Source organism: Epinephelus moara, chromosome 12 (genome assembly GCF_006386435.1).
Source record: "Epinephelus moara isolate mb chromosome 12, YSFRI_EMoa_1.0, whole genome shotgun sequence".
NCBI lineage: Eukaryota > Metazoa > Chordata > Actinopteri > Perciformes > Serranidae > Epinephelus > Epinephelus moara.
Window position 1 is genome coordinate 9,085,724 of NC_065517.1, and position 26,052 is coordinate 9,111,775.

General features: G+C 40.0%; 2 protein-coding genes across 2 annotated transcripts in view; both read right to left on the reverse strand.

Moving 5' to 3' along the window:
• Nucleotides 1-13,812, reverse strand: part of slc16a10 (solute carrier family 16 member 10) — a 49,832-nt gene extending 36,020 nt beyond the window's left edge. The window contains exon 1 of the mRNA XM_050058116.1: nucleotides 13,291-13,812. Coding sequence (XP_049914073.1) covers nucleotides 13,291-13,618 — 328 coding nt within the window. The 5' untranslated portion in view covers nucleotides 13,619-13,812. The remainder of the gene's footprint in view (nucleotides 1-13,290) is intronic.
• A 1,962-nt stretch (nucleotides 13,813-15,774) lies between these two features.
• On the reverse strand, nucleotides 15,775-25,809 carry rpf2 (ribosome production factor 2 homolog). Its single transcript, XM_050058120.1, has 10 exons — nucleotides 25,685-25,809; nucleotides 24,019-24,151; nucleotides 22,213-22,250; nucleotides 21,626-21,665; nucleotides 21,449-21,530; nucleotides 21,133-21,209; nucleotides 18,569-18,668; nucleotides 18,350-18,452; nucleotides 17,969-18,113; nucleotides 15,775-16,356 (listed from the first exon to the last, which is right to left on the reverse strand). Exons 1-10 carry the CDS (start codon nucleotides 25,705-25,707, stop codon nucleotides 16,171-16,173), a joined length of 927 nt encoding a protein of 308 aa, XP_049914077.1. The 5' UTR covers nucleotides 25,708-25,809; the 3' UTR covers nucleotides 15,775-16,170.
• Between the last annotated feature and the right edge of the window lie 243 nt (nucleotides 25,810-26,052).

The window sequence follows — 26,052 nt, forward strand, 5'->3', positions numbered from 1 at the left end:
TGATCACAGATAAAGAAGTTCTGACCAGCCACTTCAATTGAAAGTGCAGCTAACACTGTAGAGAATCCTGCTGAGACAAAAATGTGCCTTACAGCACAGGTATGCATTGTTTTTAAATCTCCTTTAAGTTAATCGTAAAGAACTCTTCTACAGCCTCAACCAGCTAAGTGTTAGTTAATTAAATAACAGTGAGCTCTGTGGGGCTGTAAAGAAGTAATTTCCTGCTTTATTATCAGAACAGAGGACTAAGATTAAACCTTATAAACTTCAGACACTAATTAACAGGAATTATTAAAACAATAAATGCAGCAGTCTGTGTGACCTCAGTTAAGCAACTTGTGAGCTGAAATGCAGTCGGTGCCATGTTGGTTAAAGAGGACTTATCATGCTTTACCTTATTTACTATCATTTCTACAACATTACAATGTCAGATGTTGCCATTAAATGTGGTCACAGTTTCAAATTATGAGGTAAATTTATGTAAAAGTAATCCCTGTGGGCAAAAACCTTCAGACTGTTCTGAATACTCTGTTTCCAACGTTGTTTTTTCTTTTGAGACAAGCTAACTTCAGCTCGTGACAGATTTCTTTATATAGTCATCTGCTCCAGACACATTACTGTAAGTGTTATGCCTACACTGCTACATGTAGCTACATGCTAACGTCAGGGAAACCTGTAATCTTGGTTGTCGATGTTTTTAATCTTCCTGATTTTGGATTATATTCCTGCTGGAACATGTACAGTTGTAAAGATTTTGGTTTAGAAACTTTTATTGGTAATTTGTTATGATAGAAAACTGACGTTTCAGACAGAGTTGAATACAGATGTTCCGACACAGACATTATGTGTCAGTTTTTTTGAACATTTAAGCATGTAAACATGTTCTAGTAGAAACCCAAAAATACAAGTGTGAACCTGTGTATTAGCATAATAGGTCCCCTTTTACTAAAAGGCATCAAACTGCTGGTACAAACTGAGGTCCTTTCTGACAGTGTCCTAGCTATACAGGCATTAGATCATAAAGTAATCCAGGGTCATAATAAAACTATTTTTCCTCGACAGGCAAGCTGGACAAGCATCAATAGTTTTTCATCATGTTTCCAGTGAGAGTCTTCTAACAGCTAAGTTGTGGCCCCCAAAATAAAAGGACACACATGGGCCATACTAATTTGATTAAAACAGGACTCAAGGGAGATTTTCATTTCTGAAGGAATTTCAAAAGCCACTACAAACTAACACGCTGGAACAGATGGATTCTTGTCCTTAAAGAGATAGTTCAGATTTTCTTGAGTGGCGTTGTATAAGGTACTTAACCACAGTCAGTGTAAACAGCAGTAGGCCCACCCCTAGTTTGGAGAAGTAGGCAGGAGTACCAGCATGGAGGCTAAGCAATGTACTGCTGAGGACAGAAGCAGCAGCAAAACTCATCTTAGCAACCTAAAAACATCAATATGAGTTTAAGTGTATGCTGCATTCTCACTGCTGTACCTTGCTGTCAGAAAGCTGCTTTTGATGGGAAACTGAAGCTGTTATCTATGCTCTCTTCAAAGCCACAAAACTCCATTGACAAAAACAGTAATTTTATCTTACAGAGCACAGGAGCTGCTGGTCTACCACTGCCTCAGTCAGTTGGTTTGTTCATGCCATTGTATTATTTTAGTGAATCCAAACTAACCCTTTTCAACACCAAAGTCACTCAATAACACAAACAAACTAACTGCTCAAGGCAGTGATAGACCAATAACCCCATACTCTGCAAGGTAAAATGACTGTTTTTGACAAAGAAGTCTGGTGGCTTTGAAGAGAGACTAGATGGATATAATGGCTTTAGCTCCCCGCAGAAAGGGCTGCTCCTCTAAACTGGGGGTGTGCCAACTGCCACCTACTGAGGGTAACACACTGCCTATGAATAAGTACCTCATACAACCTCTAATCTCAACCATCCCATCCCTTTAACATACACTGACACCAATCACCAGGAAATTAACATTATGTTTGAATCCAAAAGACTCACCATGACCAAAATAAGTGATATTCTGTGGCACATTTCAGTTTATAGGACATGAAACCAACATCTTCATTGATAAGATACAATAACTTTAATACAACTTTTCTCAAAGTTTTCCTGCAATTGAGCTAAGATAGCTGCTCACAAATGTATAAAAGGCATAAAAAGGAATCTAAAAGTTGGTCTGATCCTGGAAAAGTAGGTAAAATAGATCAAATCCCCAAACATAAACTATAATTTAATCATTTAAAAATGTTTGGTGGCATTAATAAATGCACTGTTGTACAAAATACCACTTCATAACAGAAAAAAGGGTTTTCGTGTGGAGGTTTCTGGGCATATGCTGACTCCACAGCATTTAAGTTTGAGTATAAGGAGTAGAAGCGTGTTTCAACATGTGCAGTGGTATGTCCTCTGTTGGGTCTCACAACACAGGGAGCTCAGATGGGTTTTCAGTGTATAGCCTAACTGCCTGTATTACAGTCCCACAGACAGACATGAACTCTGAGGAACATACAGTGTTGCTTGTACTGGTTTCTACAGTGAGCATAAAGTCTCCAAAAAGAAGACAGCTATTATATTACCCACCATTGCACTTTTTAAAATCCATTCAAACTGAACCCATGTGGTTCAAATAAAGCCAAATCAAACCAGACAGAGCTGTCTCCAAAACACACTCAGTCATCATAACATGACAACATCACAGCCACTTTGTTCTTTAATATATCACTAGTTAAGGCAAAAGTTGTGTCATATCTCAAGCGAAGCGGTCCCTTACATGTCTGAGATAAAGTCCCACGTGTGCCAAAAACAACTTCATAACAAAGTCATGCCCTACTCTTGTACTATGTAATTATAAACTTGCTTAAACGTCTGCCTGAGTAAAAACTGTATGTGTCATGAAAAGCAGTACATGCTATATTCACCCTATAGAGCCATATGTGCAGGCACCAGATAGCTGCAGTGTAAATGGGGACAGAGGGGAAACTGCAGTCTTAAGATAAGTGTGCGAGTGTGAGCGTGCAGATAGATGAGGTCATGTCCTCAGCCAAGATATGGTGGGTTGTCCCTCCTTCAAAACGGTGTGTGACGTCACTGACACATGCTAAACACTGGACGAGTGGATCTAAAATTTTCAAGTTAATTTGCTATTATATGCTTAACATTCAAATATTAAAATCATTAGGGCTGCAGCTAAACAATACCTTCATTATTAATGGATCCATCTCTTTTTTTCCAGTAAGTTTAGTCTATAAAGTGACAAAAGACAGAGAAAATATCCATCAAAGCTCAGGACGATGAGCTTTTTTCATCCAACCAACAGTCCAAACCCTTGAGACAACTACTTGACAAAAATATCAAACAGAGAAAGGAAGCAAATCCTCACATTTAGGAAGCTGAAACCAAAAGTTGGGGACAAAAACAAAGAGACTTTAAGTCCCTTGTATGAGTCCTGCTCCAAAAACATTGGATCCCATTATGTAACCTGATAGCATCTTTCATCTGACACTGCCTGGTAATTACCCGTGTCTTTGAACTCCACACCACTAGTTTGTATCACAAACATTTAATCCCCAATTTGATATAACCTTGATGACATCATCAGGCGTTATTTTGTCAGACTTGACAAAGCTCCTCCAGAACCGCCAGCCCAGAGGAAGGTGAATTGTATGATACCTTGGCAAGATGGCCTCCAAGCTTCAGACCACTGCAGACCAATATTGTGTGAGTGTTTTTTTGCAAGACATCAGTGGCTTTTCCAGCTGTGATTGTGCCACCAAAACTGGACATCTTTCAGCAAGACATCAGCGGTTTTTCCAGCTGCGATTGTGCCACCAGAAACGGGTGTTTTTAGCGAGACATCGGCACTTTTCCAGTCTTGATTGTGCCACCAAAAACCGGTGTTTTTAGCGAGACATTGGCAACACTTCCATCTGTGGTTGTGCCACCCAAATTGTGTGTTCTGTAGCTAGATATCAGCGGTTTTTCCAGCCATGATTGTGCCATAAAAACCATGTGTTTTTAGTAAGACAGGAAAGCCTCTACCGGCTGTGATTGTTCCAACAAAAGCAGATGTTATTTAATGAGACATCGGTGGCCTTTACCAGCCTTAACTGCCCAAACTGGGTGTTTTTTAGTGAAAGATAGCGGCTTTTCCAGCCGTTATTGTGCAACCAAAACCAGTATTTTAAGGCATAACATTAACTTTTCCCAACCATAACCAAGAGGTTTTGGTGCCTCAATATAACCACATGTTAACCACATGTGCAGAAACATACAATGCCAACATTTAATCTAGCAACTGGGTTGGAACCACAGAAAGCATTATACAACTGTTTTCATCAGCTGAGTTGTAGTAACCACTTTCTATTTTATCACTAACTTAAACAACAGAATTTTCTACTGCAGTAGCTCAGTATAAATCCAACTCAATCATGTGAACATGATTATGAGAGATGATAAACACTGAGATCTAATTATTTGTCCAGCTATAAGTCATCCCGTAACATCACTAACAGAGTTCACAAAGGTAATTAAATCACTCTGTTTGCTAACAGTCATTACAGCGCTGTTGCTGCAAATATCCAGTGGAGATCCTTATAATCTCATTCAGTTCTGTCAATTTAAATCTGTTTTTCTCCTGATAGTGCTGAGGCAAAAATACAAATGCCGGGAGGAAAGGGATCACATTTGAATTATTAGTGATGTTTATCAAGTCTCTCTGGCCTCTCATCCTGCCTGTCGAGGGGACGGGCCCCTCCGACCACCTCCTGCCATCCTCTGCACTTCCTCTACACCACTGACTAACTCCAAAACCACTCACAAACTGATTAATGCGTGTCACCACTCCTCTCAGGACAGGAAGACCTGCTGTAGAGCATGGTCGTCTTGGTTGAAGCAGCACTTCATGCTCTTTCTGGGAACAGACAAACAGGTTCTGGAGAAACACACAAATGAATGTGCGCTCACGTCAGGAGGTAGACTAGTGCAGGAAAAACAGGGCTTAGCAGGAAATGCACTGTTATTATCATCAGAATAGCAAGACAGCAGAACATAGACCAAATTTAAACCTACACCATTAAATCTTAATGTTACATCTTCAGTGTCAGGTGTCTCCATTTTAGTGCACAATTGACAACTGAAGAAGATTTATACAAGAATGGCCATTTCATCCTTCAGAACAGAAAGCTTTTTATCTTCTGTTGGTATGTTTAAGGAAAACAAAGCCCAACAGAACTTTCAAAGGTATGCAGTATGTGTAACATGCACCATGACGCAGCAAGTACAACAATCAGGAAAACTGTGATGCTACAACCCCATTGACTAGAAATCCTTGGCAGTCAGACTTGATAATTTGTGACCAAATGAAGCACTGACAGTGGGGCTGTGAGAGGATTGGATGCAGGATGACAGCTGGCGATGACGCACATCTAACATCGGATTACAGAGTAAGAGCAGGGGAAAAAAAGGAAAACCTGCAGTACATAGTATTCCTGCAGCAGACTTGTTTTTACAAAGCTAACAAGTTTGCTTCAAACATTGTCGGTGAGGTGAGAAACCACATTTCCACACACTGACAGGATAAGAGGTGACGCAACCTAAATGTGTGGTGCAAAGACAATCCAGCAAAATGGTGGAGGTTAAATTAATGATGACAGTACTGGGACTGTTACTTATTGAGACTTTGAACAAAACAGGATTTTGTCTTGCATGAGATATATGTGCAAAAAACCTTATATGTAAGAACTAAAATCACCACCTTGCAGATGTATGCCTCTGTTAACCAGTCACGCTGCAGTTTACATTCATGTCAGTAAAGACTTGCTTGTAGTCATACCAGTAGATAATGCTTGAAATATGGATGTTGCTAAAATGCTGATGATTCACCCACATCTTGCAGCACAGAAGATCTACACAGTCAGCACAGTTTCATTAGTGTCACCAACTGAGCTGACCAAATGTCCCTTCTGTCCCTAAGAGATGTGTGAATAATGACACAGTGAAGTTGACCTTTGACTGTTTCGTGTCATTGTTTTATCCTTTGAGACATTTGTGTGAATATTTGTCATAATTAGTGTAGGAATTTCACAAGGTTACAATGACCTTTGACCTCCACAATCTGATCAGTTAATCACTGAGTCCAAGTGGATGTTTGTGCCAAATTTGAGGGAATTCCTTTAAGGCGTTCTTGAGATATCATGTTCACAAGAATGGGACAGACGGATTGTCAGACGACCCTAAAATGTAATGCCACTGGCCACAGCTGTCACCCCACGTGGAGGTATAAAAAATTACTTTCGATTGAAAGTTCAGCCTTTTTCAACTTTGTTCTTTCAATTTTTACAGTTAAAAGTCCTCGGTGGAGTTTCTTGTAAACAAAAGTTACATTTACATTCAGTGTTCCTCACCAAAACACACTGTGTATCCTTGAGTCCTTCAGTCCTTCCTTCTAAAACATTTTCAAAGCCAATTTTTTAAGTAATTCAAATCCAGCATTGTTTACATCCATGTTTACAAGCTTGCAGTCTTCTTGTAGTGAAATCAATTATGTTAAATACAAGTGAGGTCTACATGTCAATCCAATCACCAGACGAGAACATCAATATTGGACAATTCTGCTGAACCCTGGATAAACTGAAAGGCATTTACTTACTTCCGCAATATCTGTGCATGGCAACTATAGCAAGGTTGGGAAAAAATGGTGGTTACGAAAAAAACAACAACTGGGTTTTTAATTAAGTAACTAAAAACCCTTGGTTAAATTTAGGATTAGTGAAAGGTCATAGCAACAGTTCATCAAAAATGTGAATGTCAATTGCAGGTCTGTGGCGGGGCACAAACTCTGGTCTCCTACATGAACATTGCACTGGTGACATACCCGTCCACTTCCCTAACCTCCACACCCTTACTTTTCACCTCACCACATATAGGGCACACTACTTCCTGCACTGAAACTGAACATTGGGATTGTTCAGGGTGTAAATCGTGCGATACAGAATCATCCAATACGAATGGAACATCTAGGACAGTGGGATACTACATGAATACATAATTCAGCCCTAGAAAACACACCAGTAAAACACCCATAAATAATGACTTTTGATAGAACGAAACCACTCACAGTCAAGTGACTTGCATCAATTTGTGTGATGTGTCAGAGATTTCAAGGAAATGAAACACAGAACCTGCAAACCAACAGCGCAAAGTGACCATTAAGATGAGGGATTCATCTTTTTAACCAGCCTGTTCTGGACTCAAACCCGACTGGGCTTAATCTTTGGGCCCGCTGGCACTCATCAAGAGTGTCTCGACAAATTCTGGCAAAAAAACTTGAAACGGCTGTCATCAAGCCCACATTTGTCGAGATCAAATCAATTCCAGAGAAACTAGGTTCAAAGGTTTGGAGGGACCTCAGTAATTACATAACAGGCTGAATTTGAACCAACACCAAAAGGCACAGTGTGTTCTACTTAATAGTAAAACCACCACTCTACATCTCTGACAACATACTATAGAGACCAACGTACCCACTTACTATGTGTAATGTTTGAAAAAAAACAACACACTAACTGTTTTTGCTTAATTTTCTTGTCTGTCTCATTTCTGTTGATTTCAATTATGATCACTATGATCATTCTGGGTTCATGCAATTAAAACAGTCCTATTAAGGCATAAGAAATATACTCAATAAACAAATATCTGTATATAATCGGAGTAGTACTGACCACTCGCGTTTGAATGGCAAGGACACAGTCCGTGTGGAGAGGTGGAACGCATTGGCCAAGATGCAATCTCAGAACCCATTGACTATCGTCTGACAACCAGTTAGCTATATATTAGCTTTTTAAAAAATGTATCCGCTTCATATCTGCTTATAGAGGTTATCTACAGTAAAATGACCGGCGCACGAAAAAAGGAGATCTAGGCTTAGATATCCACTGGCTACAGCAGATCAGTCACAGACCTCAAGGAAACGCACAAGGCTTTGAAGCCAATTTTCCTAGTGGCCAAAGGGTGGAATTACAACTTCCGGGTCCATCACATGATGCCATTAGGACCATAACACTTTTTCCCATAGACTTACATTGTGAAAGAGACGTTCTTAAAACAGTGGATAAGAGTCACAACCCCCACAATATGACTCGTTTCTTGATCCATTTGGTCCGAGAACATTTCCAAAGTCTAGAAGAGCCACACAACAGAATAACTTCTATTCCTACACAGGTTAGCGCTGGGCTAAACCATAATTTAGCCGCTCAGCTTGTGAAAGTCTATATTGTGCTTGCTCTACAGGCCCAACGAAGCAGAAGATCCAGGTAATTTTAGATCCAGGAAGTTGGAACTTATTTGGATTTATGCACCTCTGAACAACTTTAATAGGAATGAAAGAGACCTGCCTCCAACGTTGTATCCAGCTCTCTTAATACACCCATGATCAGCCCAAAATGGTAGCCCTTGCCTCCAGAGGCTTATGGTCATCAGACCGTTAACTGATGGCTTCTGATATTGCATAAGAAATAGCCAGATAAAATTCCCTAAATATCAAACTTTGTCTCACTCAAGAGTTCTGTTATCAGTCTTGTGAAACAGAAAAAGACCGGCAGGAGTTGCATAAGCGAGCCTGGAGTCCAGCTGTCGTCCCCTCCTCCTGCTCACATTCCCATCGTCCAGTTGTCTCAGACTCACTTGGGGGAAGACATCACTCATCAAGACAGAGCGCCAGTGAACTCTGGTCAGTGCAAGAGGGCGGTGGTGGTGTGTGTACATTGGGTTGAAGTGCAAAGAGTATAATGTTGTCACACAGAGCTATAACAGCAGCAATATTAAAATAGTTGCAGTTATTAAAAGAAAGTCATCGAATGTGTTTAAGTGGATTTGTATGGAATCTTTTGTTAGATGTGGACTGAACAAAGTTCATCACAAAAAGGGGCAATGAGATACATTTTTACTGCTTCATAGCACAAAGTATCCATACATTGAGTGTAATGTTTACCCTGCAGCAGTTTCTCTGTCTTGAAATTCAAGTTCTCACCAACAGAAATTTCAATATTCTCCGAATTGCAACACCTTTTGCTCTTAAAACTACAGGCCACCATAGATCAAGGGAATGAATGAGCAACTTCTGTCAGTGTTGCTGCAGTTTCTGTAGTCACCAGATTCCTAACAGACCCTTAAACTTTCCTTTAAAGGTTTGTTGGTTGTTCTAGTGGGAATGTCTGGTTCATGTCAGCCATAACGGGCAGACAGGCAGGCCGGTAGAACAGCATGAAGAAAATGTGGATGTTCATATGAGCTCAATGGAAAAAGTAGAATCTGCTCCCTAACCACCTCCAACACTGAAAGCATGTGAAAGCAGCTTTTTAGGCAACACACAGTGTGACCTTGAACTGTTTAGATTGTAGACAACCAAAAAAGGTTTCCATACAGTCCGAGTCTTACTGCCGAACAGTGGCGCCAACAACACGTGGTTACAATCACAGCAGAACACCACCAGGTCACACACACAAACACACACATGATTTTTTTCTAAGTGACCTTTTCCTTTACTCTGATCCCCCAATGTGCTGTCAATGACCTCCTCATGTCTTAAAAAGCTTTTCATGGGAGTGAATGCAGCCTACACCACTATTATTTACTGGACTGTGCCACAGGAGCAAACAAAGTAGTGATACTTTATTACAATACTACAGCATTTTTTGGGAATACCTGTACTTTACATGAGTATTTATACTCCTGCCAACTTTCACTTTTACTTCACTACATTTCCTAAATAAAATGTATACCTTTACTCTAATTCATTCCCTGTATGCATCGTCATTACTTACTCAAGTAAAGCCTTCAGATACTTCATCCACCACTGCACGAGAGGCATTACATAATGTCTTGTAAATGCTTTACTCAACAGTATGCTCAATTAAAGGATGAATTACTTTTTCAGAGCAACTTTCATTCATAATTGACGCACCACAGTTCTCTCCCCCTGTTTATGGTTACTGAGAGCATGCTGCAACTGCAAACTGAAATCAACTTTCACACTGGGCAGAAACCGGCACAACCACAGAGAATATTGCCACCACATTGGTGCCTGCTGTCAAGGAGGTTTATACCACTTCTATTCCCACAGTGGTGTCTTTTGACCACAGTTGCTTTAGGGACTGTTCATTACTTATGTGTGGGGGTTGGTAGGTCAAATATTTTTTTAAGCACTGGGGAGGGACTTATATTTTTTATTTTGGCTTAGACAACGCGGTCTCACTCTGAAGTCATCGAAATTCGGCGCTTGGGCAGTGACTTGCAGCATCAGACAGAGATGAACAAAGTCATCCTTTCATGTCTGGCTTTAAACCACATCACAGCACTGAAACAGCACTTTTGAGGGTTTTTAACGATCTTTTGTCAACTGTTGATTCATGTAACTCTGCTGTTCTGGTGCTGCTTGACCTGTCAGCAGCCTTTGATACCGTAGATCATAGGATCCTCCTGTCTCGCCTGGAACAGTGGGTGGGTATCACAGGTACTGCCCTTCTATGGTTTCAGTCCTACCTCACTGATCGGAGCTTCTCAGTTAACTTAGGGGAATTCAACTCAGCTACGGCTCCTCTCACCTGCGGTGTCCCCCAAGGCTCCATTTTGGGCCCCATCCTCTTCTTGCTGTACATGCTGCCATTAGGGTTGATTTTTAAGAAACACAACATACCTTTTCACTGTTTTGCAGATGATGTACAGATCTATCTGCCCCTTAAATCCATTAGCAAGGATTCTGTACAGCCACTGCTAGAATGTTTAAAAGATGTCAAATCCTGGATGGACAGTAACTTTTTAAATCTCAATGAGGATAAAACAGAGATCATTATGTTTGGATGTGACCCCTCCGATTACTCTGCTGATTTTCTGGGCCCCTTCACTCCTAACATCCGTTCCTCTGTTAAAAATCTCGGTGTGACCTTTGACAGTGCTTTTAAATTCGATAAACAAGTTAGATCAGTAATACAAACCAGCTTTTATCAACTCAGGCTTTTAGCTAAAGTAAAGGGCTATCTCTCCCCCCAGAATCTAGAGAGGGTAATCCATGCTTTTATAACCTCACGTCTGGACTACTGTAACTCGCTTTATGTCGGTATTGACCAGTCACTGCTACACCGTCTACAGCTTGTCCAGAACGCAGCAGCCCGCCTCCTCACTGGAAAGCGTAAACACGATCACATCACACCAATCTTGGCCTCGCTCCACTGGCTTCCAGTGCGTTTTAGAATTGATTTTAAGATTTTATTGATTGTTTTTAAAGCCCTAAATGGGCTGGCACCCCCTTATTTAACCGAACTCCTGCACTTTCATGCTCCCTCCAGAGCCTTGAGATCAGCCAGTCAGCTATTACTGGCTACTCCTAGGACTAGGCTGAAGACCAGAGGCGACAGAGCCTTTGGGGCGGCTGCCCCTAGGCTCTGGAATAGCCTGCCCCTGCACATTAGGTCTGCCCAGACCCTAGAGGTTTTTAAGTCTTTTCTTAAAACCCACTTCTTCTCTCAGGCTTTTAACTCAGGTTGAGCTGGACACCCAAACATTTTAGCTTATTTTGATCTTATTTTATAACTCTTGTATTTCATTTTATTGTATTGTATTTTATGTATCTTATGGTTATTATTGTGGTGTACTATTAGGTACCTCATTGTATTTGCTTGTTTATTTCTATTGACCTGTTCAGCACTTTGGTCAACCTTGGTTGTTTTAAATGTGCTTTATAAATAAAGTTTGAGTTGAGTTGAGTTCATGACGGCATGATACGCGGCCAGTCACCATTATAGTAAAACGGCACTCTGCGGCATCAGGGGGAAACATAGCAGGACAAGAATGAAAGTTAAGCCATCTGAAGTCTGAGTGTGGTGGGTGGGAGGGGTAGTGGATGGGACTTTCACCCAGGAGGAGGGTGTTTGTGTCCTGTAAAATTGTAAAACCAAACCCTATTATTTTTTTCCTAAAACCTAACCATGTGCTTTTGTTGTTGAAGATAAAAAACATCAATTCCCGGTGTTGTACCGAAATAGTGTGTTTATTTTGAAAGAGACTGTATGTTAACGGTAATTTTCCTGTGAAAACGTCTGTGTATTTTGAAAGAAGACAATGCATGTAACAGGCAGAACTTAACACACTGTCCCAGAACGTAAAATGCACCCAGGGTACCTTGCACGTTGTATCCGAACGTGGAAAGTCCATGACCAAACGTCGATATGTGACAAGGTCGTGGGAATGTGTTGGCTTAGAGGGTACAAATTTAAGTGGTTGTATTTTGTATTTATTTCACTGCAGATTTCTTTAAAAATCTCCAAAGTTACACCATTTACCAAGCAATCTAAATTCATCACATGGAAATTATACAAGGTACACCTCCAGTGAAATGTTATTTGATTAGCTCCTTTCACTTGTGCACTGTAATTTAGTTCTTTCTTTTTTTTGCGTCTTCTCACATCATTGGCTGCTGCTTTATAATCATCACAGCCACAAACTGTAGAAACAGAAAATATCGTTATATTTTCAGATTTACGACGGTCCTTGGACACATCATGTGCCAAGAACGCTTCAATCAGGAGAAAACATAACCAAATCTGAGCTTAAAATCTTTTTTTTTTTTTTTTTGAAAAGGCAAGAGTTTTGTCAAGTTCAGGATTTTGTCTTTAACTTTTAACTTTAAATTACGAAAGGGTAAGCTTTAAAAATCCAATGACTTATTTATGTTAGAGGGAGGTTCATGCATTTTCTGCCAGTCACTCAGGAAAGCTCATGGAAAATATTTGTCGCTTCAGAGAGGGTCAAAAAAGAAAAAGTCAACCCCCAGCCCCCCTTCTCCTCTGACAAGTAAAGAACAGTCCCTTAATTTGAGGTTCCCCTCTCACCAGGAAACGACATATCATGTTACCTGCTAGCTGACGTTAGTATAACGTACGTTAAAGTACAGTTAGCAAAACGGCAAACGCGTTTTACCAATTCTGGTGTAAAAAAACAGCATAAAAGAAGGTAACTGAATTTATTTTACACATACAGCAGGATAACATGCTAGTCACTAGTTCAATTCCCTGCCACCAACTGTTTGTGTCCATGTGCAGACACCATGAACTTTAATTCACCGACTCACACTGAAGGACACGCACCTTTCTTTTAAACAATACCTGTTTACATTTACGAATTTAAAATAATTTCCGTTACATACTGAATTTTGAGGCAGTTTAAGGGAAACTTCTAGTCATGTGAGCCCTGAGCTGGAGGTGTGTAGCCCCGCCATCACTCACCTGTCCTGAAGCGGAGGTCCTCGTCGTGCTCGGAGCCGAACTCCCGGAGAAGGGAGAGGAAGAGGATCCCGAAGGCGTTCTGGATCCCAAACACGGAGCCGTTACACCACATGGCGGCCAGCATGACCAGCCAGCCCCAGCCTCCCTCCGGGTGCACAAACTCGACCTCCTCCGCGGTTTGTCCCGGTATGGTCACTTTGCTGTCCCCGTTCTTCTCCTTCTTCTCCTCCTCCGCCTCCTCCTGCCGCTTCTCCTCTGCTGGCACCCCGGTGGGCACCTCATCCTTACCGGCTGTGTCCCCCTCTGGCATGTTGGTCCCTTCTGTCATTGTTTAATGTCAAGTTGCAAAGAAACAGCTGCAGTTAAAAATAACTGAGGGTATGTGCTGCCTTCAAAGACTGGCCTTAGAAATATGGAAATTCAGAGTGTGTCTGTGCAGTGACGTATTTCAGGTTAAAGTAAAGTTGCATCCATTGATAAAGCTGTAGTGATGGTGGCTCTGCGGCATCAGCTCCTACATTAGCTGTCAAAAAGCGGCTGTTGCAGTGTTATAAATAGACAGCGCGCAGGGGCGGGGCTCCGGGGAATCCTGCAGCTGATTGGACACCGTCATTCAACCATGATGACCAAGGATTGAAATGCTAAACGGAATATTGCTTCAGTGCAGATATTTTGCAGGACCTGTAACATAAAACTAACGTATATATGGAGAGCCTGGCGTCTCCCCTACACTGCAGCTCCCTCACTGCGCTTACTTCCCCTTTCCAGCTGCTAAAAATAGACACACTGCAAGGCAAGTAGATGGGGCACATGCAGGAGGATGTGTGCAGGGTGCAGGACATTACAGAGTAAGTAGATGTGAGTGAGGTGTGGTTTGAGATCACAAGACAAAGAGAGCAGGGACGTGACAAAACTGTATGATCTCCCCTGAAACAAACACATTTTATAATCATAATATAATCACTTTAAGTAACTAGAAAGATTGACACAAACTGATTTTAAAGGGGAAATCATTTTGTAAAACTATGTTGCTTTCTTTAATAGCTTAATAAATAGTCCTAACTAGTGCACTACATCCACACTAGTACACAGCCTGACCGGAGTGCAGGGGATTTCTGTTGTGAATGAAGAACACGTGATGACCCAGACGGTCAACTGATATTGCTTCAGATTAAAGTCAGTAAATTGGATTGAACTGAAAAAAAAAAATGACATTACCAAATTTGTGTAATCCTGCTGCTAATGTTGTTGCAGTTTTTTGCAGGTAAAGCAATAAACTAATAGATCCCCTACTGAGGATTAGTTGTGTGTTCAGCTGTTAAACAGCAAGCCCTTGTGGTGTTACAGTGTAATGAATGAGATCTGATGGAAAAGACGACTTTGTTTTTGATGTAGGTAGCTTTTATGTCCCCAGACATGTTGCGATATTTATATGATTTCTTTTAAATCATTTTTATGACACAAAACTGGACTTTAATTAAGAGTTCCCTAAAGTTCAAGTGTGGTGTTCCTGAAATTACACTGATTTTTAATTATTAAGCCTCGACATGATGAGCACGGCCCCTTTCTACTAATCCCAAATCCCAAAAATGCTCTTAACAGATTGAGTCCACAAAATAATTATTTCTAAAATAGCACCTATCTGTAATCTGATCTCTTCCCTGTGGAATCAAAGGAACTATTTGCAGTGATTTTTCAACCTACAATTATTGCACATTACTAATGCAAAGCAGTGAATCTTTGTCTTATTCTGCTTATTGTAGAGAAAAATTGGTTTGACTGGATATGTGTGAGTAAACCTGTGACTGTTAACCAAAACTGGTAGGTTTCATGCTGTTTGGCAAAACAAAAATGAGGGCAAAGAAAGTCTGACTTTATGACGTGAACACAGGCAAAATCAAAAGTAGGGCTGACCTGACCCGGATGCTTTGAAGCTTCAATCATTGCCGTGGTAATTGAGATCCAAATCCATATTCAAATACTTTGATTTTGGTTTTGTTGATCACCTCCACAGGAGTGCACTGAATGAAAGGAGGTGGCAGGTGTCAGACACGAATAAGGCCAGTATTCTTAGCACAGAATATTCTTGGCAGTCTGGCAAGAAAAAGGAGAAGGTGAGACAAATTGTGGACGGTTATCCATCGCTGCCAACTGTAGTGAAGCACTTGCTTTTGCATCTAGTCATGAGGCCTGTGGCATTCAACGTAATTAATAGCTTACAGAAACATTGCTTGCAATAGTCCACCTTCCACCTTCTCTTCCCCCTCTTTTTCATTCTCTCTCACACATACATGCAGTGGTGCTAAGTCCCACTAATGTTGGCTCGGGTGTGTGTGGTTAATTAGCCTTTAGACCCCGTCACATCCAACAGAAACTCAAATATTCACGAAAAATTATCACTTAAGTTTCGAAGCCTGTAAAATGGTAACCAGGACAGCCCGAATCATAAGTCAGACGGGTAACAGATACAGCAAACACAAGACATAGATCAGAGACAGTTTTATTTCCTTTAAAGTGAGTGCTGCTTGTGAAATTCAATTTTTACACACATCAACTTGAAGAAGAAATTCAGCTAATTGCAGGCAGGCTTCCCCCCACTCAAACTGCCGACAGGTGACATTTGTTTCAGATGCTTGTATGCTTTTTACCAGAGAACTGAGGGAACACACTCATGATGCTCAAGACTATTCGGAAGTCACATTAAAAAGTGGACAAGAATAAAGAGGCAGGAATAACAGATCTGTGTCCTCCTTGCCCTCGCAGTAAAATGTGGCAATGATGAGCACATGCTCAGTCTTTTAAACAAAGTGACTGCACCACAGTGATGGACACTGACAGGTACAGGACATTCTTCTGTATGTACAGCTGGTGAGAGTGACCTCAGCTCTCCACTTTAGCCACTTTGGGTGCCTGTCCGTCCTGGTCTTCAGCGACCACCTCTCCCTTCCTCTTCCTCAGGCCCTTCATCTTACGTGTTTGCAGCTTGGACAGATCCTGCTTCTGCATGTGCACGCGGCCGAACTTGGTGCCAAAGACATCATGGGAGATGTTCTTCTTCTTCTTGGGCTGTAACGGCAATAAAGAAAAGTTTGTGAAACAGTCAATTTGTACCACTCATAAACAAACTGTACCACAGGTCACACTTTCGCACACTGGCACCTCTCCCCGAAACACCCACCATCATACCCTACATAATTGCAGCCTTTGGGTAGTGGTTGTCATATTTTTAGTTTTTGGATGCAGTGGTTTGTGTGGGACTGGCATTCTCTTATTCATGTTTCCAAAGCAATATTAGCTGTGTGTCTCGGTAACTGACGATGACGGTCATTTCATTAGTCAGTCGGCCCATCAGTGTACTTTTAAATAGCTTAACAGTTGGTCAGATTATCATATTGCACACTGTCTGATAGTATAAACTGTATCAGCATAACAAGTATAAAGTTAGTAAAACAGTGCACAATAAGAACAATTTCTGTAAATGTGCCAGTTTAGCCATGCTGGCTAATTTTAACTGCAGCTCCTGAGCAGGTGTTAACAACAGCTTATATTCAATATTTACATAAATGAAAATATTCTGGGTTTTGTTTCCAAAATACTTTACCAGCATTCAGATATGCACATATCTGTAAAGCTTCAGATATCTTCTATAAGTTAAAAAAAAAAAAAAAAAAAAAAAAAAAAGTTCTGTGGTTTAAACACTTGGGCTGCAAAGCAGACTGTATAGTGAGGTTCAGGGGGGTGTAAGGGGTTAAATGCGTAGAGCTCATACTGGTTACAGTTGGGCCAAGTCCAACAATGCGAGTGTGAAATGTTCTAAAATGGTAACTGCAGAGGTAAAACCTTTACATTTAGGCAACAATGTGGTCTTTACTCTGGCGCCATCCTCAGGACAAACTTTGCAATTTCATTAAATGATGACCAACATCAAATAACAGCCAAGTGTCCTATACAATATTCATACATCCGTCCTTTTTTATGTGTAATGAGCTGCACAGTCTCATGGGGCAAATAATGTAGCTAGAAAAGACTTTGTTCATATGCATAGATAAATTACCATAGCAGAAAGAAAGCCCTTGTTCAGATCAGGTATGCAACATTTTCCCACCTCCTATTTTTATTTCATTCCCATTTCTCAGACCTGGCAAGTGGTCAGAGATCTCCTTATCCAAAGTCATGTATTACTTACCCCTATACAATGTTTTATCTATTAGTGGTCACCAAAGACTAAAGTTATTTGTCATGAAAAAAGACAAAGTTTTATCCACTTTGCTCTCAAACTGTGCTCACATTGTTGGAGTTTTGCCCACGTCCTCTAACGCCACCCAACTACACTCCTGTTTCCAGGATAACTTAAACACTTGCTTGTGTTCCTCCTTATAAACTTTGTCTTTACCTGCTGCCATTTTCTCGCAAATGCCTGATCAGTACTGAGCATGTGCAACTCTCAACAGAGATGAGAAGGAAGCAAGATGGCTCCAGAAAAAAACATGTTTTACCACCTGCCTGATTGGAGAAGTAGTTTCCAGCTAATATATCTAGTAAATACATTTACTAGAATGAAATAACACTTTACTTGCCCTGGACAATCTGGCAACCCTTATTATTGAGCCCTGCCATCAAAGAGAAGCAGGGAGAGTTAAGAAAAGTTGTTCAGGAATTCTATCCAAGAGATTTTTACCTTCAGAGCTTTGGGCTGTCTGTGAGCTAACTTGTACAAGTCATCTGAAGCCAGATGTGTTCTTCTTAGGACCAAGTCAAATGACGGCCCGATCTCTTCAAGCTCTATCCGTGGCGTGCGGCACCCAGACTTCTTCAACAGACACCTGCAAAGACACATGAATATCTGTGTTGTGAGGGATGTAATGTGTGGCTGGTGTACACCAAAATTTGAATTCTTTCAAAAGGATCTAAAAGCAGGGATCAAACATGATTTGGTCATGGCTCAGCTGACAGGTACATTCTCTATTATTTGTGATTTCTTCTTCACCCAAAACACAACTTTGTTACTCTGACCAGATGCAAAGTTTTCCTGGTCAAATCTTAACCAAATCTCATGTACCTGTAGCTGCGCATGTAGATTTTCCCATCCAGGGCTGTGAAGTGCAGAACATGTTCTAAACCTGCCAGACGCACCGCAGACACTGTGGGGCCTCTGAAGAAGTCTGAAAGGTGGATCAAAGAAATGGACAAGGACTAATATTAGTACATATAAATAAATACACTATTTCCACCTAAATGAAATCTCGAGACACATTGACTGAGTATGATTGGTGTATACCTGTGAGCAGACTCTTCAGACGTTTGTGTTCGTTGTCTGTATCAAAAGCCTCCCCTGCAAACACCAGCATTGGTTTGGTCCCCTCAGGACATTTGCTGGTCTGCAACAGAAAAACACAAAACTAGATTTTAGGAGCCTGTGTGATATAACCAGCTTTCTCTCAATCATTGGAAGACCTGACAGAAATATGATATTGCTCAAGTGTACAAAAACAAAAAGAAAAGGCTGACGTTCATTGCTTTACAAAGTATCAATAAAGTCACCGTCATACTTTGTTTTCTGGTAAACAGCTACACGTTAAGGCCACACCCCACAGACACTGCTCAGTGAAAAAGTATTTTAAACAAATTTACACAAAGGATGAGTGTAGTTTTATCTGGTCAGACTGGTTTGGTTGCCATGGTAATACTGTAGTTCAGTTGGCCATGTTTGTTTACTGTATCTGAACTTGAGGTTTTAGTTTCTGATCTATCTATGGTCAAATAAACTGTGTTTGTGTGGTCTGTTCTATTCAAATAAATAACCATTCTTGAAAATCAAGAGAACAAAACATATTCTACAAAAAAAATAAAATAAAACCTTTACCATAACTTATCACCACACTAATTCTATGGGGTGAAACATTATTTTCAATGGATTTATATTCATGAAATAAATATGATTTATAAAATATTTGGATCTGCTTTAATTTTTGTTACTTCTAAACTTGTCCTGTGGCAGAAAACAGCCCTGTCCCAGACAAGAATTCACAACTCCAAACAATTACAATTGTAAAAGGTTTCCAAATGTAAAACTAACTGTATTGATAATGTTGGTGTAAAAATGTACTGCTATAACCATCTTTGTTTTAATTTTTTTGTGTGTTTGAAAATGTTGGCCTTTTAGGTGTGCCCAGATTTTTGTCAACTGTCAGATTTCTACAAAAACATCATTTAATCAGGCATAAAAAGGAGTCAGCTATAACCTAAGGAGTCCTGTCTCACTTCCTGGTTTCCAAAAAGGCACGTTTTCTGCTGTAGTGCTGGTCAGTTTTCTATTTCTTTTTTAAGTCATTAAATAATATTGCTATCTGGTGTGTCTCAACCATAACAGGTCAGCTCCATAGCCCTTACAAGTCAAAACTAAATAAGTAGTATGGTTAGAAAAATTAATATGTTAATTAACATTGAGAACTCTTAGCAACTGGTGTAATATTAATAAATATATAACAATATGTCAATTCGTAAGACGTCAACTCTGTCAGATCTTACCTCTGACATCCATCTAGTATGCTTTTAAGAAAAGATCAAATCACTGGGAGGTTGGCCCTTTACAAAGTTTAATAGTCAGACTTTGATTTTTCACAATGTATTTTCCCAGCCTCATTGAAGAGTAAAAATTATGATTTCTTTAAGCATTTCCTGCCTGAACAGAAACAGTGAAGCCTGCAGTCACACACACTGCAAGTTCACGTTTTGTCAGTATCTTAGCAGAGCCTCAGAGTGTGACCACTGTACAGAACCTTAAACCAAACTCTATTCACACTAGCGATCCACTTTACAGCCACAGACACTGCACACAAGGTCCCAACATGTAACTCACACTAAAACCACATAGTATTTGTTGTACTGATTTAACAAATGAGCTCTGTGGTAATTAGTGAGCATGGAGGTTTTGGTAGACATATTTTTACCTGTGGACGGAGCCAAGCTAGCCATTTCCCCCCTGTGTCCTGTCTTTATGCTAAGCTAACCGTGGTCTGACTCCAGCTCAATATGTTTACTCACAGACATGAGACTGATATCAATCTCAAGCCAATCTCAGAACCCAGCTGCTATCGATCTGACAGCGCTTAGCCTCTGGGAGCAACAGCCAATACTTTGGGGGTTCTGCTGTAGCCAGCAGACAGTTGGGCCGAGACTTCCTCTTCTAATTTCTATAAACAGATCTGTGCATATGAATGCAGGTAAGTTAAAAAGAAAAAGAGCTAATAAAAAGCTGAATCTTTAAGACAATAGACAATGGGTTTCGAGACTGCATTTTGGCTAATGCTCTTTGCTTCTCTTGCTCTCCACTTGAACTGTTTATCTGCCATTATAACTTGACTGGTCAATATCAATCAGACTGCAAACAGAAACCAGGATGCTTCTGATAACAAACTCTTGTACCATTGTCTACAGCTTCTGCATACACAAGCAGATATCTATGATTAATCTCAGGTAAATAAGTGTATTTCCCAAAACAGCGCACTGTTCCTTTAAAGGGAAAAAATGGGTAGAAAAACACTTTCTGATTGGCTGGCAGGCATCTTCTGAAGCTTTATGTTAAGACGCCTCAACCATGATTCAACAATTAACAGTTTAACCAGCGCTTTATATCAGTGCTCAACATCACACTGCAGGTAACCATAGCAACAACACAGATGCTTCTTGCTGCTTAAACTGACTACATTTTTAAAAAAGGATGGCAATTTATATATGACACAAATTTTGGGCTGACACTAAACCCCAGCTTAACTTAAGAGTGAAAATCAAATTTTCCTTTCCAGAAAACACAGACGTTAACTAAACAACGGCAACCATTACCTTGATGTCACTCAGAGAGACGTATTTCTCTACTCCAAGTTCAATCATATCCAGCACATGGAAGTCAAAAAGGCGACCTGCAAACAAACCAAAGGAAACAATTACACACGCCATCATGCACGTTTGGAAAGAAAGCATCATTAATTAGCAGATAGGAGTTTTTCTCTTCCTGATGTAACCTTTTCATACATTAAATATTTTATTGAAAATAATCTTCTTTATATTCTATTAGGAATATGTATGGAAATTACACACTAACTGACCACTTAATGCAAGTTAAAAACTGAGTGAGTGATACAGAGAAAAGAGAATTTACCAAATATAAGGTTGTTGGGACGTTTCTTGTTGTGGGAGCCGAACAGAAACAGAGAGCAGTCTGTCTTCTTGGAGAAAAATTCCTGATAAAGAGTTTAAATGATTAGCAATAAAACATGTTAAAGAGATGTAACTGTAATAAAGCATTTGGGGTGTGCCCTATTTCTTGTTCACTTACCAGTGATGTGGAGTCCTCAAACGGCCGCGCTATGTTCTTCCTGACAAGCAAATACAGATGTTACACACAGCAGTCAGTTCAACATGTTATCTAACACTCATAGATAATTAACTGCATTAACTTCAGCAGTTTTGACTTAACTCTAAAGACACTTAAGTGGATTTAACTTCCATTCAAATCCAACTTTGATTTGATATCTAATTTACAGCTTATGCATGATTTATTGGTGTGCACTGCTGTAGGTCACAACATAATCAAATTCTTTTTCAGGATTCAAGACACTGTTATTGGTTTACATCTTTAATAGGATTTAAGAAAACACCAGACATCCTGCTGAGGTCAGAAATGGAAGGGAGTTAAGGAAATTCTCCCTTTTGCTCAGATAAATACTGTTTATTTTGATGTCTATCTATTCTGAGTGTTTCATTCTCAGTGGAAAACAGCACATGAAATATTGACTCTCAGCTAGTGAAGTTAAATCTTAAGTGGCAAAAAATATAAAATTAGTACTGAAAAATAGCATTCAAATGGTTGTTTACAAATCAACTGATTAATAATTTGGAAAAAAACAAAGTAATTTCACTTACTTCTTGTACAGCACAGCATTTGGCTTCTTAAGGGAATACTGGAGAAAAAAAGATTTTTTGTTTGAATTTACAATTTTGCTCGTGTGTCAGCTGTTTTCATTAAAGCTCAATCACAAATATGGTTAAATTACTATGACAATCTATCGAAAAACTGAACAGGTGTCTTGTCTTAGACTCTTAATCAACATTCGGAGAGTCAAATTCTATTTCACGACTAGGGTTTCTTTGGTGTAGTCTTTACAAGCGTGACAATATTTTAATAAACATAATATTAATCACTTTCATTGTAGATATTATGGACAGGAGTCATTGCTGCAAAAAAAGTCTTTTCATCAAGAAAAGGGGCAGAGAAAAGTATTTAATAGGTTCTTTCTGTCTCTGTGACTTTTTGATATATTTGACTTCTTGGTTTTGCTAACCATTCACACATATTCACATAGTGCCTGGTGCTGCTTTAAACAAGCATACATTGAACCCATATGTGAGGAACTATATGGATGAACAATTGTTAACTTAAACAGACTCCGAAAGCATTTTCTCTGATACCTAATAATCCATTTATTTCTTGTATGTCACATGCAATGTGACTCTGTGTCTGTATTTATAATCTGCAACAGACATAGCTGAATTATTACACTGTTTGTCTCTTTCACCTCTTTCGCACTGCCTTGCCATGTCGTATATAAGGTGCGGGTGGAAAAGGGGGCCTTTAGGCTGCCACGGGAGGCAGTAACAGCACCAAAATCCTGTCTGTATTAACAGGACAGGATCAGGGGCAGCGCAGGTGTGACGTTTTGACAACGTGTTATGTGTGCGACCCACTGTGGGAGATTTAAAAAGTAGCTGTTAGCAGCTAACTCAAAGACAAAGAACAGTAGCTGTAAATGTCCGCAAATTGGGAAACAATGACATTCGGGAGCTCCTTACCCTCCAAACAGAGGATGAGATCCGACGCAGGGGCGGTAAATGATTGTTTTTGCCATATTAATGCTATTGTAAGTAAGGGATAATGTATAATGAGCCGGTGAATACTGGGAAAATAACACCCGACAGGGGAATAGTTTTCCCAGTATTCACCGGCTCATTATACATTATCCCGCTTATTACACGGCTAATTATCAGTTGAATAGACAGAATATTGATTAATTATACATTTTGTAAGCGGTAACGGCTACTTTAGCCCGATAAAAAAAGTAACTGTTGTCAGGGCAGCGTCCCTATAGCAACGCCGGGCTACATAGCAACTGTGTGTTATGACCGTTGCTACTAGCAGCGGTCATTACAGAGTAATATCAGACCGCAGAATGCCGCGACTGACCAATCAGAATGCAGCATTTAATAGAGCCGTGTAATAAATGTTTATAAAACCCTGCAGATACATATGTTTTATATCACAATACATGTCACGCTCATCACACCTCTTTTGATTCCATGATGCCTGCATGTGATCTAAAATCACACACCACAGAGGCATAATGCCACCATTGTTTGGTTCCGTGTAAAAATGCAAAGGAGGCATAAAGAATGGAGTTTTTAATCTACACGTTTGCTTGGATTGTTTTTTGTAATTTTGGTAATTTCTTTTTCTTTTTTTTTAAATAAAGAAGAGTTTAAAAAGAGCCACTAAAAGAATTTAAAAGAACACACAGTGAAGTAAAAGAACACAGTGTGATGTCGTCACGTCGATTATCTTAACATCTGGTGACTGATAAAGAGGACAACTTAACCTTTACAACAATAGCATCTCTGTGAAATAAGTCATGCCTTGAAAGTCTTTCTTATCGAGCACATCATCAGGTTACTTACGATGTCCTTGAGGGCCTGTGTGATGGTTTGACTGGTGTTCCCTCCTTTCATAATCATGGCAGTCTTAACATCCTCAGTCAGCTTGGGCGCTCTGCTCTCCAAGAAGCGCTTGGAGCGCTTTGTCTTGGGTTTTCTGCGGATAGACAAAAGCACGGAGGAAGATGACAAACTGACAGTGCTGTTCACTGCTACACAAAATTAAAAAAAACAGAGCAACGCATGACAGGTTTACTCTGTAATATTACTGGTCATTACTGGTCAATGTACTATACAAATTGACAATCTCAATCTCATTTTAATATGATGAAAGAAAAGGCAAAAAACACCATTAATCCTCCTTTAATGGAGCAAATACCATTGATTTCTATCATTTTCTTAAGTAAACTAAATCAAGGCCAAGCGGGAAGCGGGTCCTCTTCCATGGAGCCTGCCATGTTGTTCCTACAGGTGCCCAGGAACAGGTAAACCAAACACTGACTCTAGGCAAGGCCCTTTGCAGTTTTGCGCTGGTCACTGTTGTTCTCCTGCATGCTTGGCACACAGGAGAAATTTCAGTTCTGAAACTTCTCCACTTGATGCCACTAAATCCTATAATCTGGATCTTCAAAAGAGTTTATTGTGCTCGGGATAAACGACATTGTTCTTGAAAGGACTGGGTTACTTATAAGTTGCCCATTTTGAGGAATATGCATCCTAAATTTGATGATCATACTTATCTAGACTAACAGGAGCATCGCAAAGGGAAACAATATTCCCATGATGTTCCCTCTTTCTCTAATCTAACATAACAATAGATGTATACCCTTTGTTAGCAAATAAAGGGGGAAAAACTGCCACAATATGCTAAAATGTTAACTAGCACTCCAACACAAGAGTCCACTTCACACTGGTTAGCCTGGCTATGGTTATACAATGCAGGATTGCCGTCACTCTTCATATAAGGATATAATATCATGTAAGGTCATCTCTTTCCATAGTCTGAGTTGTAGTCTCTGGGAAATCATCTAAAAACAATTATTCTTTGAACACTTTGCTGTGAGCTATTGTACTTACTATTAAGTAACTAATTTACTAATTTACTTTAAACACAGATTATAATACTTCACTGACATCATGCAGAAACAAACAGCAGTAGACAGTAACAGTAAGACAGTATCACAGTACTCTAAGTATAAATCAAAATAATATCCATCCCTAAGCCATCCACCCCTTGTACTTCAGTCTAACTATCGTTTTGAGTGAAAGTACCCAACTCTAAATAAACAACACATCAGTTTCCTCTCCTTATCGATGCATGTGAACTGAGCTTTCTAACGTTTCTCATACCAGTGAACGTTACATGCTGATGTGACTGACACTGACACACTAACTTGACATTAGGGGGTTTGCACTGAATGCAACTGTTAGCTAGCGAACAATTTAAGTATTGACCAAAAAAAAAATTGTCCAATATTCAATATGTGACAAAATACACCCTAGTCAAATTCGACTCAACAACATAAAAACAAGATTATCTGTCAGTAGATTAAGCTAATGCTAGCTGACAAACGTCATGCTAAGCTAATGTTAGCGGTCTTAACAAAGTTATTTTCGCGAGCACCGGACAAGAAGACACACTGAGACGCTTAAACACAGTGAGTTCTTTAAAATATATTGTCTTACTTACACTACACCGTCTAACTGCGTCATTTTTCTGTCTTTCTTCGTGTCCCTGCCAGAAACACGAAGACTCACGCTGCGGTTCCTCCACGTGAATTAAAGCAGCGGAAGACAACATTGGTGATAGTCTTCTTCGTTGGTGCAACAGCGGGTGACTTCCTGCTACAAGTGAATTACCGCCACCAATCGTCAAAACCTCAAAACTACGCTCCACAGTACAAACAGTCCACCAGGGGAGCTACAGGCTAGAATATCCACAGACTTCGAAGTGCTGACATATACCTGAACCATAAACTCTCTCTCTCTCTCTCTCTCTCTCTCTCTCTCTCTCTCTCTCTCTCTCTCTCTCTCTCTCTCTCTCTCTCTCTCTCTCTC

What these genes read in the sequence shown, in the direction of transcription:
- rpf2 (XM_050058120.1), bottom strand. Translation starts at nt 25,707, where the DNA reads ATGACGCAGTTAGACGGTGTAGT. An exon ending in ACGCAGTTAGACGGTGTAGT is followed by an intron (nt 24,152 to 25,684) that starts GTAAGTAAGACA and finishes GTCTATCCGCAG; the next exon opens with AAAACCCAAGACAAAGCGCT. An exon ending in AATGCTGTGCTGTACAAGAA is followed by an intron (nt 21,666 to 22,212) that starts GTAAGTGAAATT and finishes TTTGCTTGTCAG; the next exon opens with GAAGAACATAGCGCGGCCGT.